Here is an 18,476-nt window from a genome sequence, read left to right as displayed (position 1 = left end):
CTAATCAGGGCCTAGACATGGGCCTCAGGGGGCTCAGAGTGCCTAATGTGCATATAAATACACCCCGGGATCGGGAGCCTGACCTGATATTGGTTCACCCCCCCCCCCCAGGTCCCCATCCTACGACAGGAGCAACAACTTATACATCATTGGTTCCCCCTACATTGTATAAGGTTGTAATGCAGGGAATAATTTGAGGTCTAGGAAACCTAGCAGGGCAATCTCAGCTTATAACCCCCTCCCTGGGCCTCACAGCAGGGGCGGGGGCTTCTACGGCATGTTAAAGTAGAGGCTGTAAACCAGCGCAGCAGTTGATCCGCTTCATCATGTCCTTCTAATATTTCTCGTGCTGTATTTATTTTTACGTGCTGATGTAGCAGAGCTGGAATACGGCCCTTGCACACAGTCCTATCATGGCTGCTGCAGGACCTCCACTATGCCGCCGATTTAAAGGGATATTTCTGGCCCCACAAAGAATGGACTGAGTGCAAGGAAGGAGTTCAAATAATATAAAAAAATAAGTTGCCCACTTGTTCTTCGCCCTGGCTCTGGTTCTGGATATCAAATGATGATGTCATTGGCCTCCAATATGGCCGCTACAGCCCGTCACTGGCCTTAGTGGTCATAGCCGAGTACGTCCAACAATGTATATGACTGTATCGGGCATGTGGGGGGCCACTGATGTCATCGTCATAGCTAGAGCCCTGGAATTGGAGGTCTCCACAGAGGACAGTGGCCCTGCAGCTTATTCTAATCTCTTCTCTGCCCTCATTTTTGGGGCCCTGAAAGATCCTCTGCAGGGAAATAGAGCCTTGTATCATCCAGCGCTCTATGTATGGAGGTAGCGGGGTGCAATCACCTTATGACACCCAGCTTTGCTTGCATGGTGCGCCCGCAGCCTGTGCACTTTCCCTATAGAGCCTCTATGCCCTGCAGTGCAGGATCTGTGCCAGTGTGCATAAGCCTTGAGTCAGGGCTGCAGTGTTGACTTAGAGCAAACAGGTCTCACACTCTCAGCCCTGCTACATCGACCATAGCTATCCTCTTAAAATTTATATAGAGCGGCCCAGCCCATGACCGAGGAGTCAAAGACAATTACGTTCTCAGAACCTTTGGACGGAATTTGCGTGCGAGCCAAGAATCATTCCAAGGGTTTCTCAACACTTCAGGCTCCCTGGATTACACCATGGCCGTGTTCACTTACTTACACGCCTCTCCAGACAGAAACTGCAGTGAGGGAAGGACCCCGACCACTCCACGGGCACAAAGTCCATCCATAGCAAACTTATTATAACCTCTGTATGGAGGCGAGAAGTCTCTGAAAGAGTACTCATACCTAATATAGCTTTATCTGTGCCTGGAAAAGCTGGGTGGACAATATGACCGCCAGTACAGGTCCGACAGGGATGGAGGTCAGCACTCCTATAATCCAGAAAGGCAAATCTGCAACGTTACAGAGATAGGTAGAGGAGGAGGACTGTATATATCTATAGATTCTTATGAGTGTCCTTGACCATGTCATGTAGTCGTGGATTTCAGTGTTATCAAAAACTTTCCCAATCACTTTCTGCAGACACTTCAAGAAATCTTTCAGACTGAAATGACAATCGAAGCCATCAAGAAGGCTATCAAGGACAAAATGGCTCCCTTGAAAGTAGCCCAGACACGTCTTGATGAACGCACCAGGCGCCCAAATGTAGAACTGTGCCGTGATATCGCCCATCTACGGTAAAATACTCACATATTCTGCTGGTGCAGTCACTGAGTACATACATTACATTACTTATCCTGTATTATACTCCTTATACTCCAGAGCTGCGCTCACTATTCTGCTGGTACAGTCACTGTGTACATACATTACATTACTTATCCTGTATTATACTCCAGAGCTGCGCTCACTATTCTGCTGGTGCAGTCACTGTGTACATACATTACATTACTTATCCTGTATTATACTCCAGAGCTGCGCTCACTATTCTGCTGGTACAGTCACTGTGTACATACATTACATTACTTATCCTGTATTATACTCCAGAGCTGCGCTCACTATTCTGCTGGTACAGTCACTGTGTACATACATTACATTACTTATCCTGTATTATACTCCAGAGCTGCGCTCACTATTCTGCTGGTGCAGTCACTGTGTACATACATTACATTACTTATCCTGTATTATACTCCAGAGCTGCGCTCACTATTCTGCTGGTGCAGTCACTGTGTACATACATTACATTACTTATCCTGTATTATACTGCAGAGCTGCGCTCACTATTCTGCTGGTGCAGTCACTGTGTACATACATTACATTAATTATCCTGTATTATACTCCAGAGCTGCGCTCACTATTCTGCTGGTACAGTCACTGTGTACATACATTACATTACTTATCCTGTATTATACTCCAGAGCTGCGCTCACTATTCTGCTGGTGCAGTCACTGTGTACATACATTACATTACTTATCCTGTATTATACTCCAGAGCTGCGCTCACTATTCTGCTGGTACAGACACTGTGTACATACATTACATTACTTATCCTGTATTATACTCCAGAGCTGCGCTCACTATTCTCCTGGTGCAGTCACTGTGTACATACATTACATTACTTATCCTGTATTATACTCCAGAGCTGCGCTCACTATTCTGCTGGTGCAGACACTGTGTACATACATTACATTACTTATCCTGTATTATACTCCAGAGCTGCGCTCACTATTCTGCTGGTACAGACACTGTGTACATACATTACATTACTTATCCTGTATTATTCCCCAGAGCTGCGCTCACTATTCTGCTGGTGCAGTCACTGTGTACATACATTACATTACTTATCCTGCATTATACTCCAGAGCTGCGCTCACTATTCTGCTGGTACAGTCACTGTGTACATACATTACATTACTTATCCAGTATTATACTCCAGAGCTGCGCTCACTATTCTGCTGGTGCAGTCACTGTGTACATACATTACATTACTTATCCTGTATTATACTCCAGAGCTGCGCTCACTATTCTCCTGGTGCAGTCACTGTGTACATACATTACATTACTTATCCGGTATTATACTCCAGAGCTGCGCTCACTATTCTGCTGGTACAGTCACTGTGTACATACATTACATTACTTATCCGGTATTATACTCCAGAGCTGCGCTCACTATTCTGCTGGTGCAGTCACTGTGTACATACATTACATTACTTATCCTGTATTATACTCCAGAGCTGTGCTCACTATTCTGCTGGTGCAGTCACTGCGTACATACATTACATTACTTATCCTGTATTATACTCCAGAGCTGCGCTCACTATTCTCCTGGTGCAGTCACTGTGTACATACATTACATTACTTATCCTGTATTATACTCCAGAGCTGCGCTCACTATTCTGCTGGTACAGTCACTGTGTACATACATTACATTACTTATCCTGTATTATACTGCAGAGCTGCGCTCACTATTCTGCTGGTACAGTCACTGTGTGCATACATTACATTACTTATCCTGTATTATACTGCAGAGCTGCGCTCACTATTCTGCTGGTACAGTCACTGTGTACATACATTACTTATCCTGTATTATACTCCAGAGCTGTGCTCACTATTCTGCTGGTGCAGTCACTATGTACATACATTACATTACTTATCCTGTATTATACTCCAGAGCTGCGCTCACTATTCTGCTGGTGCAGTCACTGTGTACATACATTACATTACTTATCCTGTATTATACTCCAGAGCTGCGCTCACTATTCTGCTGGTGCTGTCACTGTGTACATACATTACATTACTTATCCTGTATTATACTCCAGAGCTGCGCTCACTATTCTGCTGGTACAGTCACTGCGTACATACATTACATTACTTATCCTGTATTATACTCCAGAGCTGCGCTCACTATTCTGCTGGTGCAGTCACTGTGTACATACATTACATTACTTATCCTGTATTATACTCCAGAGCTGCGCTCACTATTCTGCTGGTGCAGTCACTGTGTATATACATTACTTATCCTGTATTATACTCCAGAGCTGCGCTCACTATTCTGCTGGTGCAGTCACTGCGTACATACATTACTTATCCTGTATTATACTCCAGAGCTGCGCTCACTATTCTGCTGGTGCAGTCACTGCGTACATACATTACATTACTTATCCTGTATTATACTCCAGAGCTGCGCTCACTATTCTGCTGGTGCAGTCACTGTGTACATACATTACATTACTTATCCTGTATTATACTCCAGAGCTGCTCTCACTATTCTGCTGGTACAGTCACTGTGTACATACATTACATTACTTATCCTGTATTATACTCCAGAGCTGCGCTCACTATTCTGCTGGTGCAGTCACTGTGTACATACATTACATTACTTATCCTGTATTATACCCCAGAGCTGCGCTCACTATTCTGCTGGTGCAGTCACTGTGTACATACATTACATTACTTATCCTGTATTATACCCCAGAGCTTCGCTCACTATTCTGCTGGTGCAGTCACTGTGTACATACATTACATTACTTATCCTGTATTATATTCCAGAGCTACGCTCACTATTCTGCTGGTGCAGTCACTGCGCACATACATTACATTACTTATCCTGTATTATACTCCAGAGCTGCGCTCACTATTCTGCTGGTGCAGTCACTGCGCACATACATTACATTACTTATCCTGTATTATACTCCAGAGCTGCGCTCACTATTCTGCTGGTGCAGTCACTGCGTACATACATTACATTACTTATCCTGTATTATACTCCAGAGCTGCGCTCACTATTCTGCTGGTGCAGTCACTGCGTACATACATTACATTACTTATCCTGTATTATACTCCAGAGCTGCGCTCACTATTCTGCTGGTGCAGTCACTGCGTACATACATTACATTACTTATCCTGTATTATACTCCAGAGCTGCACTCACTATTCTGCTGGTACAGTCACTGCGTACATACATTACATTACTTATCCTGTATTATACTCCAGAGCTGCGCTCACTATTCTGCTGGTACAGTCACTGTGTACATACATTACATTACTTATCCTGTATTATACTCCAGAGCTGCGCTCTCTATTCTGCTGGTGCAGTCACTGTGTACATACATTACATTACTTATCCTGTATTATACTCCAGAGCTGCGCTCACTATTCTGCTGGTGCAGTCACTGTGTACATACATTACATTACTTATCCTGTATTATACTCCAGAGCTGCGCTCACTATTCTGCTGGTGCAGTCACTGTGTACATACATTACATTACTTATCCTGTATTATACTCCAGAGCTGCGCTCTCTATTCTGCTGGTGCAGTCACTGTGTACATACATTACATTACTTATCCTGTATTATACTCCAGAGCTGCGCTCACTATTCTGCTGGTACAGTCACTGTGTACATACATTACATTACTTATCCTGTATTATACTCCAGAGCTGCGCTCACTATTCTGCTGGTGCAGTCACTGTGTACATACATTACATTACTTATCCTGTATTATACTCCAGAGCTGCGCTCACTATTCTCCTGGTGCAGTCACTGCGTACATACATTACATTACTTATCCTGTATTATACTCCAGAGCTGCGCTCACTATTCTGCTGGTGCAGTCACTGCGTACATACATTACATTACTTATCCTGTATTATACTCCAGAGCTGCGCTCACTATTCTGCTGGTGCAGTCACTGCGTACATACATTACATTACTTATCCTGTATTATACTCCAGAGCTGCGCTCACTATTCTGCTGGTGCAGTCACTGTGTACATACATTACATTACTTATCCTGTATTATACTCCAGAGCTGCGCTCACTATTCTGCTGGTGCAGTCACTGTGTACATACATTACTTATCCTGTATTATACTCCAGAGCTGCGCTCACTATTCTGCTGGTGCAGTCACTGCGTACATACATTACATTACTTATCCTGTATTATACTCCAGAGCTGCGCTCACTATTCTGCTGGTGCAGTCACTGTGTACATACATTACTTATCCTGTATTATACTCCAGAGCTGCGCTCACTATTCTGCTGGTACAGTCACTGTGTACATACATTACATTACTTATCCTGTATTATACTCCAGAGCTGCGCTCACTATTCTGCTGGTACAGTCACTGTGTACATACATTACATTACTTGTCCTGTATTATACCTCAGAGCTGCGCTCACTATTCTGCTGGTACAGTCACTGTGTACATCCATTACATTACTTATCCTGTATTATACACCAGAGCTGCGCTCACTATTCTGCTGGTACAGTCACTGTGTACATACATTACATTACTTATCCTGTATTATACTCCAGAGCTGCGCTCACTATTCTGCTGGTACAGTCACTGTGTTCATACATTACATTTCTTATCCTGTATTATACCCCAGAGCTGCGCTCACTATTCTGCTGGTACAGTCACTGTGTACATACATTACATTACTTATCCTGTATTATACTCCAGAGCTGCGCTCACTATTCTGCTGGTACAGTCACTGTGTACATACATTACATTACTTATCCTGTATTATACTCCAGAGCTGCGCTCACTATTCTGCTGGTGCAGTCACTGTGTACATACATTACATTACTTATCCTGTATTATACTCCAGAGCTGCGCTCACTATTCTCCTGGTGCAGTCACTGTGTACATACATTACATTACTTATCCGGTATTATACTCCAGAGCTGCGCTCACTATTCTGCTGGTACAGTCACTGTGTACATACATTACATTACTTATCCGGTATTATACTCCAGAGCTGCGCTCACTATTCTGCTGGTGCAGTCACTGTGTACATACATTACATTACTTATCCTGTATTATACTCCAGAGCTGTGCTCACTATTCTGCTGGTGCAGTCACTGCGTACATACATTACATTACTTATCCTGTATTATACTCCAGAGCTGCGCTCACTATTCTCCTGGTGCAGTCACTGTGTACATACATTACATTACTTATCCTGTATTATACTCCAGAGCTGCACTCACTATTCTGCTGGTGCAGTCACTGCGTACATACATTACATTACTTATCCTGTATTATACTCCAGAGCTGCGCTCACTATTCTGCTGGTGCAGTCACTGTGTACATACATTACATTACTTATCCTGTATTATACTCCAGAGCTGCGCTCACTATTCTCCTGGTGCAGTCACTGTGTACATACATTACATTACTTATCCTGTATTATACTCCAGAGCTGCGCTCACTATTCTGCTGGTACAGTCACTGTGTACATACATTACATTACTTATCCTGTATTATACTGCAGAGCTGCGCTCACTATTCTGCTGGTACAGTCACTGTGTGCATACATTACATTACTTATCCTGTATTATACTGCAGAGCTGCGCTCACTATTCTGCTGGTACAGTCACTGTGTACATACATTACTTATCCTGTATTATACTCCAGAGCTGTGCTCACTATTCTGCTGGTGCAGTCACTATGTACATACATTACATTACTTATCCTGTATTATACTCCAGAGCTGCGCTCACTATTCTGCTGGTGCAGTCACTGTGTACATACATTACATTACTTATCCTGTATTATACTCCAGAGCTGCGCTCACTATTCTGCTGGTGCTGTCACTGTGTACATACATTACATTACTTATCCTGTATTATACTCCAGAGCTGCGCTCACTATTCTGCTGGTACAGTCACTGCGTACATACATTACATTACTTATCCTGTATTATACTCCAGAGCTGCGCTCACTATTCTGCTGGTGCAGTCACTGTGTACATACATTACATTACTTATCCTGTATTATACTCCAGAGCTGCGCTCACTATTCTGCTGGTGCAGTCACTGTGTATATACATTACTTATCCTGTATTATACTCCAGAGCTGCGCTCACTATTCTGCTGGTGCAGTCACTGCGTACATACATTACTTATCCTGTATTATACTCCAGAGCTGCGCTCACTATTCTGCTGGTGCAGTCACTGCGTACATACATTACATTACTTATCCTGTATTATACTCCAGAGCTGCGCTCACTATTCTGCTGGTGCAGTCACTGTGTACATACATTACATTACTTATCCTGTATTATACTCCAGAGCTGCTCTCACTATTCTGCTGGTACAGTCACTGTGTACATACATTACATTACTTATCCTGTATTATACTCCAGAGCTGCGCTCACTATTCTGCTGGTGCAGTCACTGTGTACATACATTACATTACTTATCCTGTATTATACCCCAGAGCTGCGCTCACTATTCTGCTGGTGCAGTCACTGTGTACATACATTACATTACTTATCCTGTATTATACCCCAGAGCTTCGCTCACTATTCTGCTGGTGCAGTCACTGTGTACATACATTACATTACTTATCCTGTATTATATTCCAGAGCTACGCTCACTATTCTGCTGGTGCAGTCACTGCGCACATACATTACATTACTTATCCTGTATTATACTCCAGAGCTGCGCTCACTATTCTGCTGGTGCAGTCACTGCGCACATACATTACATTACTTATCCTGTATTATACTCCAGAGCTGCGCTCACTATTCTGCTGGTGCAGTCACTGCGTACATACATTACATTACTTATCCTGTATTATACTCCAGAGCTGCGCTCACTATTCTGCTGGTGCAGTCACTGCGTACATACATTACATTACTTATCCTGTATTATACTCCAGAGCTGCGCTCACTATTCTGCTGGTGCAGTCACTGCGTACATACATTACATTACTTATCCTGTATTATACTCCAGAGCTGCACTCACTATTCTGCTGGTACAGTCACTGCGTACATACATTACATTACTTATCCTGTATTATACTCCAGAGCTGCGCTCACTATTCTTCTGGTACAGTCACTGTGTACATACATTACATTACTTATCCTGTATTATACTCCAGAGCTGCGCTCTCTATTCTGCTGGTGCAGTCACTGTGTACATACATTACATTACTTATCCTGTATTATACTCCAGAGCTGCGCTCACTATTCTGCTGGTGCAGTCACTGTGTACATACATTACATTACTTATCCTGTATTATACTCCAGAGCTGCGCTCACTATTCTGCTGGTGCAGTCACTGTGTACATACATTACATTACTTATCCTGTATTATACTCCAGAGCTGCGCTCTCTATTCTGCTGGTGCAGTCACTGTGTACATACATTACATTACTTATCCTGTATTATACTCCAGAGCTGCGCTCACTATTCTGCTGGTACAGTCACTGTGTACATACATTACATTACTTATCCTGTATTATACTCCAGAGCTGCGCTCACTATTCTGCTGGTGCAGTCACTGTGTACATACATTACATTACTTATCCTGTATTATACTCCAGAGCTGCGCTCACTATTCTCCTGGTGCAGTCACTGCGTACATACATTACATTACTTATCCTGTATTATACTCCAGAGCTGCGCTCACTATTCTGCTGGTGCAGTCACTGCGTACATACATTACATTACTTATCCTGTATTATACTCCAGAGCTGCGCTCACTATTCTGCTGGTGCAGTCACTGCGTACATACATTACATTACTTATCCTGTATTATACTCCAGAGCTGCGCTCACTATTCTGCTGGTGCAGTCACTGTGTACATACATTACATTACTTATCCTGTATTATACTCCAGAGCTGCGCTCACTATTCTGCTGGTGCAGTCACTGTGTACATACATTACTTATCCTGTATTATACTCCAGAGCTGCGCTCACTATTCTGCTGGTGCAGTCACTGCGTACATACATTACATTACTTATCCTGTATTATACTCCAGAGCTGCGCTCACTATTCTGCTGGTGCAGTCACTGTGTACATACATTACTTATCCTGTATTATACTCCAGAGCTGCGCTCACTATTCTGCTGGTACAGTCACTGTGTACATACATTACATTACTTATCCTGTATTATACTCCAGAGCTGCGCTCACTATTCTGCTGGTACAGTCACTGTGTACATACATTACATTACTTGTCCTGTATTATACCTCAGAGCTGCGCTCACTATTCTGCTGGTACAGTCACTGTGTACATCCATTACATTACTTATCCTGTATTATACACCAGAGCTGCGCTCACTATTCTGCTGGTACAGTCACTGTGTACATACATTACATTACTTATCCTGTATTATACTCCAGAGCTGCGCTCACTATTCTGCTGGTACAGTCACTGTGTTCATACATTACATTTCTTATCCTGTATTATACCCCAGAGCTGCGCTCACTATTCTGCTGGTACAGTCACTGTGTACATACATTACATTACTTATCCTGTATTATACTCCAGAGCTGCGCTCACTATTCTGCTGGTACAGTCACTGTGTACATACATTACATTACTTATCCTGTATTATACTCCAGAGCTGCGCTCACTATTCTGCTGGTGCAGTCACTGTGTACATACATTACATTACTTATCCTGTATTATACTCCAGAGCTGCGCTCACTATTCTGCTGGTGCAGTCACTGTGTACATACATTACATTACTTATCCTGTATTATACTCCAGAGCTGCGCTCACTATTCTGCTGGTACAGTCACTGTGTACATACATTACATTACTTATCCTGTATTATACTCCAGAGCTGCGCTCACTATTCTGCTGGTGCAGTCACTGTGTACATACATTACATTACTTATCCTGTATTATACTCCAGAGCTGCGCTCACTATTCTGCTGGTACAGTCACTGTGTACATACATTACATTACTTATCCTGTATTATACTCCAGAGCTGCGCTCACTATTCTGCTGGTACAGTCACTGTGTACATACATTACATTACTTATCCTGTATTATACTCCAGAGCTGCACTCACTATTCTGCTGGTACAGTCACTGTGTACATACATTACATTACTTATCCTGTATTATACTCCAGAGCTGCGCTCACTATTCTGCTGGTACAGTCACTGTGTACATACATTACATTACTTATCCTGTATTATACTCCAGAGCTGCGCTCACTATTCTGCTGGTACAGTCACTGTGTACATACATTACATTACTTATCCTGTATTATACCCCAGAGCTGCGCTCACTATTCTGCTGGTACAGTCACTGTGTACATACATTACTTATCCTGTATTATACTCCACAGCTGCGCTCACTATTCTGCTGGTACAGTCACTGTGTACATACATTACATTACTTATCCTGTATTATACTCCAGAGCTGCGCTCACTATTCTGCTGGTGCAGTCACTGTGTACATACATTACATTACTTATCCTGTATTATACTCCAGAGCTGCGCTCACTATTCTGCTGGTACAGTCACTGTATATATAATTATTCCTAGAATGCATATCACTTAGTTGAGCTCTGTGTTGACTCTGGGGCTGCTTGGGGATTTCAGCGCTGAAGTCTGCAGAATTGTGAATGCAGCTCTGTAAATAGTACAGTTTCCATCTCTGACACCGCTCTGATGTGTTTGGCGCCCCCTATAGCTGCGCCATTACTTGGACTCATCCGTTTCTGCTCTCCTTAATCCTCAGGCTTGTTCAGGAAGTCCATGAAATTGACGACACCATCCAAGTCTTACAACAACGTCTCCGAGAAGCTGAGGACACCTTACAGATGTTGGTCCACACCAAAGCCAACCTGGAGCACGACCTGTCCATCAAGGCCAACTCTCTGTTCATTGACCAGGAGAAGTGTATGGGGATGAGGAAGAGCTTCCCCAGCACCCCCCGGCTGGTGGGCTACACATAGAGGGGGGGTCACTAGTCCGCGGAGTGCGCCAGTACTGGACCTCCATCGCTCGCTGTGTGTTGGCTTTGTGTGTGTTGGGTTTGTGAACACACGAGAACGTGTAATAATGTTGTTGCAAAGGTAAATAAAATATGTCTATTGTTTTATGTGAGGATCGGCGTCTGATGTGTGATACGGTTACATTGTATCGTGTCAGTGTGTGCAGGTCACCGGGGGTCAAGAACACCAAGGGGGGGAATCAGAAGAGACCTTCTGACCTCGGTATAGAGGGTGGAGGAGACCCAGGTGAGCTTATAGTACAATGGTAACCACTAGGCTACCAGATGCAGGACAACAGGGCTAATCACTGAGCCACATAACAGGCAGGACAACTGTGCTAACCACTGAGCCACATAACAGGCAGGACAACTGTGCTAACCACTGAGCCACATAACAGGCAGGACAACTGTGCTAACCACTGAGCCGCATAACAGGCAGGACAACAGTGCTAACCACTGAGCCGCATGGTATAACACAGGCAGGACAACAGTGCTAACCACTGAGACACATAACAGGCAGGATAACAGTGCTAACCACTGAGCCACATAACAGGCAGGACAACAGTGCTAACCACTGAGCCGCATGGTATAACACAGGCAGGACAACAGTGCTAACCACTGAGCCACATAACAGGCAGGACAACTGTGCTAACCACTGAGCCACATAACAGGCAGGACAACAGTGCTAACCACTGAGCCACATAACAGGCAGGATAACAGTGCTAACCACTGAGCCACATAACAGGCAGGACAACAGTGCTAACCACTGAGCCACATAACAGGCAGGATAACAGTGCTAACCACTGAGCCACATAACAGGCAGGACAACAGTGCTAACCACTGAGCCACATAACAGGCAGGACAACAGTGCTAACCACTGAGCCAAATAACAGGCAGGACAACAGTGCTAACCACTGAGCCGCATGGTATAACACAGGCAGGACAACAGTGAGCGCAGCTCTGGAGTATAATACAGGACACTGATCACTTTCCTTCTGAGCCTCCCTCTGAGGTTCCCGCTGATATGTCTATTCGGTGTCTGCTCCAGTATTCGCGATATCCTTAAACTAAACAAGTGTCTCCAAGTGCTGGAAACTTGTTGAGTCAGATGGAAACAATTCTTGGGCATTCCTTGCACTCTTTCTCTGCAGATTATCATTATATGGCGATTTCTGTGAATTTCTCGCGGGGACAATGTAAGTTTTGTATTATTGGTATTGGAAGATTTTTTTCCCAAAAAAATTTAGTCTAAGCAGAATCGCGTTGCCCTTCTGTGTCCTAGCAGCAGACATTCCTTACATTAATGGAGCATATCTGAAATACCTTATGGCATGAAAGGGAGAATTCACCATAGGGGGCGCCGCTGGGTGTGCAGAGGGATCCTGACACAGGGCACACCGCACCGCACCTACAAGGCAGGGGCCTCAACTTAATATGGATTCTTATTTGGTGATTGGTTGGTTGGCCATGAAGTCATAAGTTGGTGCGGTTTATAATGGGGGACATAGCTGGTCTATAGTTTTGGTGGTCTAGGGTGTGAAAGGGGTTACAGGTTCCTGGTGGTCTAGGGTAGTGCAGGAGGAAATATCGACATACATGATTATGTAAGGTAGTGATGAGGATGAAAGGGTATCTATCGTAGTGACGTGCCCGCATTCATAGTGGTCTAGGGTATGAAAGGGTTTACAAGCACATTCCTGGTGGTCTAGGGTAGTGCAGGAGTAAACACCTATATACATACATGGTAAGTTAGGGGTTGAGGGGATGTTTAGAGTAGTGACGTGAACACAGCCATAGTGGTCTGAAATACTCAAGGGTTTGCCAGCACATTCCTGGTGGTCTAGGGTATGAAGGTGTTTACCAGCACATTCCTGGTGGTCTAGGGTAGTTAGGGGGTAAACAGCTATATACATGGTTATCTAGGGCAGTCAAGGGGTTTAAGGGTTATTTTGGATAGTGAAGAACACACATTGTTAAGGGTCTAGGGTACTAAAGGCTTTACCAGGACACCCCTGGTGGTCTAGGATGGTAAAGAGGTTAGTGCCAAAACCAATGGTGATCTACAGCGGTGTCTGAGCTAAAGTCAATATCCTTAGTGATCTAGGGTGATCAAGGAGTAAACTGTTATGTGCCTGATAATTTAGGGTGATGAATGGGTTAATGGTTATATTCTTGCCGGTTCGGGGGTAGTGAAGGAGCTAATGTTAACACCCCTGGCTGTCTAGTGTTGCGAATGGATTAGTATATAGGTTGTGATTAGCTTTAGATGGTAAAGGGTTAATGATATCCTTGGTGGTGAAATGTACTGAAGGTCTTACTGGTCACATCCCTGGTGGTCTGGGGGGGTAGAGGGGACGAACCACCTTGTGTTTAGGAATATAGTGTCGCCTGCTGGGTAGGGGGTGCACTTATCAATACCTGGCCCTCCTCTTTTTAGACTGAGGGTCTCCTTCAGTGAGGTGGAGATCTAGGGGCCCCGATTTTCCTTGGCTCTCACCCCCCCCCCCCCCCATATAACATAAACTCTACTGTAGGCTACGTTTTGTGCGGCTCCAGCTGATGCCCATGTGCCAAGAATTTTACACACAGATCAGATTCCATAATATTCACCTGCCAAATTTGGATCCAAGGAAGCGCTCGCCGGCTAATCTGCACTTTACCTAAAATAACCTGCGGGGGCTGTTCACACCATGTCGGACCCTGCGGGCTGCAAACTGGGGAGGTAAGAAGACCGAAGATCCGAGCGGCTGCAGAGGAGACCTTGTCATGTGCACAAGACACGGCCAAGTCACAATGTCTGCAATGATCACAGGTCCCGGCATCAGTGTCAGCCCAGCCAGAGCTCTGCAGGGACTCGCTACCTCCCACCTGATGTATCTAAGCTTCTCATGTCTGATACTGTCTGTAAGTCAGCGTATCTAAGCCTTATATGTGATACAGTGTCAGAGAAACAGACAGCACTTGATTCCTTATTCTACAATGTAACAAAACCAGATGATACAATTGTCAGCTGTATCTAAGCCAAGTCAGGTGTATCTAAGCCATGTCAGGTGTATCTAAGCCACCGGCTCCATTATTGGTTGTAGATCGGGATTCTTTTTGATCGTGACATCACCAGAAATCCCGGCCCTCGTCCTGCAGCTGATGGAAAGTCAAACAGAGTTTGGGGCACAGATTAGGACCAGGATTCGGCAGCCGGTAACAGGAGGCCTCAGCTATTATAGGACGGCGCTTTTATTTTGGTGAATGGAAACTATTTGTCATGTGACGGATCAGACGAGCGAGACTGCAAAGTGCGAGACTGCGAGGAGAAAACGCGGAAGAACATCTGTATAATGTGACAGAACCCAGAACATATAATATACATACCCCTATAGATACTCCATAGGTACACAGTGACTGCACCAGCAGATTAGTGAGCGCAGCTCTGGAGTATAATACAGGATAAGTAATGTAATGTATGTACACAGTGACTGTACCAGCAGAATAGTGAGCGCAGCTCTGGAGTATAATACAGGATAAGTAATGTAATGTATGTACACAGTGACTGTACCAGCAGAATAGTGAGTGCAGCTCTGGAGTATAATACAGGATAAGTAATGTAATGTATGTACACAGTGACTGTACCAGCAGAATAGTGAGCGCAGCTCTGGAGTATAATACAGGATAAGTAATGTAATGTATGTACACAGTGACTGCACCAGCAGAATAGTGAGCGCAGCTCTGGAGTATAATACAGGATAAGTAATGTAATGTATGTACACAGTGACTGCACCAGCAGAATAGTGAGCGCAGCTCTGGAGTATAATACAGGATAAGTAATGTAATGTATGTACACAGTGACTGCACCAGCAGAATAGTGAGCGCAGCTCTGGAGTATAATACAGGATAAGTAATGTAATGTATGTACACAGTGACTGTACCAGCAGAATAGTGAGCGCAGCTCTGGAGTATAATACAGGATAAGTAATGTAATGTATGTACACAGTGACTGTACCAGCAGAATAGTGAGCGCAGCTCTGGAGTATAATACAGGATAAGTAATGTAATGTATGTACACAGTGACTGTACCAGCAGAATAGTGAGCGCAGCTCTGGAGTATAATACAGGATAAGTAATGTAATGTATGTACACAGTGACTGCACCAGCAGAATAGTGAGCGCAGCTCTGGAGTATAATACAGGATAAGTAATGTAATGTATGTACACAGTGACTGTACCAGCAGAATAGTGAGCGCAGCTCTGGGGTATAATACAGGATAAGTAATGTAATGTATGTACACAGTGACTGTACCAGCAGAATAGTGAGCGCAGCTCTGGGGTATAATACAGGATAAGTAATGTAATGTATGTACACAGTGACTGTACCAGCAGAATAGTGAGCGCAGCTCTGGAGTATAATACAGGATAAGTAATGTAATGTATGTACACAGTGACTGTACCAGCAGAATAGTGAGCGCAGCTCTGGAGTATAATACAGGATAAGTAATGTAATGTATGAACACAGTGACTGCACTAGCAGAATAGTGAGCGCAGCTCTGGAGTATAATACAGGATAAGTAATGTAATGTATGAACACAGTGACTGCACTAGCAGAATAGTGAGTGCAGCTCTGGAGTATAATACAGGATGTAACTCAGGATCCGTACAGGATAACTTGCCATATAACTACTCCTATACTGCCTATACTGACTATTATCCTAATCCCTATGGGCTTCCATATCTGACGCTATAATTGGGTGCAGATATTAAGTTGCTGGTCATATATCTTCTCCTCAGTAGGTCAGATCTTGTTATTCTAGTAATATAGAACAATCCTAATGCTGAGTCACCGGAGCGCTTTATATATTCTCTCCCTTTTCTATGGGATGATAAACATCTTGAGGTATTCTGGGTAATCCTCATACTCTGCTGGCGTCTTAAAGGATAAAATACTGAGCCAAAATAAAAGATGTTCTGATCACTACAACTTCTGTCAGTGCTATATTAATATGAAGCAATATAAATAGTAATAACCAAGTGGTGCAGTCCCCACACTGACCTGCTGGAGCGCTGTCTCCATTAAAGTGAACCAGGTACCAGATATAGATTAGATGACTGGTCCATCATGTGGTGCTGGTGTCTTTAGCTCTGCCAGTGGTGGTTGATGACGTAGGGGGATCTCTGCCTATATTAAGGGGGCCTCTTATAACCCTGGGGTGCTATACATTCCTTCATACACACAGAATATAACGCTTGAGCTAAATATCTGAACTCTGAATCCATCACAAATTCTTTATTATACACAACTGAAAGCAAAAAAATAAGAATTAAAACAACGCCGGCCCTTTAAATCCTATTTTTTCCCTTGCATCGTTGTGTCAGAATTTCGCAGATATTTCGCTGCCCTCACTTTGAAATAACAAACCACTAACGAGTGGAAAACCACAAGTTTGCAGCTATGCAGGGCAGGAATCCCGGGCCGCAGTCACATGACTCCGTGTATAATCAATGTGCCATAGGTGAATCACTCAGCACATGCCATGTGACAGTTCACACTGAGTTACTGCTGAATGTTTGGCGCAGCTCCCGCTCCCCGTAATAACACATAGCAATGACTACTAGTCATATATATGATATGGGGATTCCCTAAAAGACAGCTTTCCCCATATCCACAGGTGCAGGACTCCCCTCCCCCTCCTTGGGGATCACCATGACAAATTTACTTATGTGAAGTCACCCCCTCACCCTGCTCAGTCCCACTATTGTCTGCCCCCTCTGTATCCCCCCCATGGTATAATGCCCCCTAATAGTTCTCACACAATATAATGCCCCCTAATAGTCCTCACACAGTATAATGCCCCCTAATAGTCCTCACACAGTATAATGCCCCCTAATAGTCCTCACACAGTATAATGCCCCCTAATGGTCCTTACACAGTATAATGCCCCCTAATAGTCCTCACATAGTATAATGTCTCCTAATGGTCCTTACACAGTATAATGCCCCCTAATAGTCCTCACACAGTATAATGTCTCCTAATGGTCCTTACACAATATAATGCCCCCTAATGGTCCTCACACAATATAATGCCCCCTAATGGTCCTCACACAGTATAATGTCTCCTAATGGTCCTTACACAGTATAATGCCCCCTAATAGTCCTCACACAGTATAATGTCTCCTAATGGTCCTTACACAATATAATGCCCCCTAATGGTCCTCACACAATATAATGCCCCCTAATGGTCCTCACACAGTATAATGTCTCCTAATGGTCCTCACACAATATAATGCCCCCTAATGGTCCTCACACAATATAATGCCCCCTAATGGTCCTCACACAATATAATGCCCCCTAATGGTCCTCACACAATATAATGCCCCCTAATGGTCCTTACACAGTATAATGTCTCCTAATGGTCCTTACACAGTATAATGCCCCCTAATAGTCCTCACACAGTATAATGTCTCCTAATGGTCCTTACACAGTATAATGCCCCCTAATAGTCCTCACACAGTATAATGTCTCCTAATGGTCCTTACACAATATAATGCCCCCTAATGGTCCTCACACAATATAATGCCCCCTAATGGTCCTCACACAGTATAATGTCTCCTAATGGTCCTTACACAGTATAATGCCCCCTAATAGTCCTCACACAGTATAATGTCTCCTAATGGTCCTTACACAATATAATGCCCCCTAATGGTCCTCACACAATATAATGCCCCCTAATGGTCCTCACACAGTATAATGTCTCC

General features: G+C 43.9%; 1 protein-coding gene across 1 annotated transcript in view; it reads left to right on the top strand.

Moving 5' to 3' along the window:
* Nucleotides 1-11,810, top strand: part of TEKT3 (tektin 3) — a 33,454-nt gene extending 21,644 nt beyond the window's left edge. The window contains exons 7-8 of the mRNA XM_075278164.1: nt 1,574-1,728; nt 11,480-11,810. Coding sequence (XP_075134265.1) covers nt 1,574-1,728; nt 11,480-11,696 — 372 coding nt within the window. The 3' untranslated portion in view covers nt 11,697-11,810. The remainder of the gene's footprint in view (nt 1-1,573; nt 1,729-11,479) is intronic.
* The last annotated feature ends 6,666 nt before the right edge of the window (nt 11,811-18,476 follow it).

The sequence above is a fragment of the Leptodactylus fuscus genome, chromosome 6 (genome assembly GCF_031893055.1).
Source record: "Leptodactylus fuscus isolate aLepFus1 chromosome 6, aLepFus1.hap2, whole genome shotgun sequence".
In the NCBI taxonomy this organism is placed as follows: domain Eukaryota; kingdom Metazoa; phylum Chordata; class Amphibia; order Anura; family Leptodactylidae; genus Leptodactylus; species Leptodactylus fuscus.
Note: the sequence above shows the minus strand (reverse complement) of the source record. Positions and strands in the feature narration are given on the sequence as shown.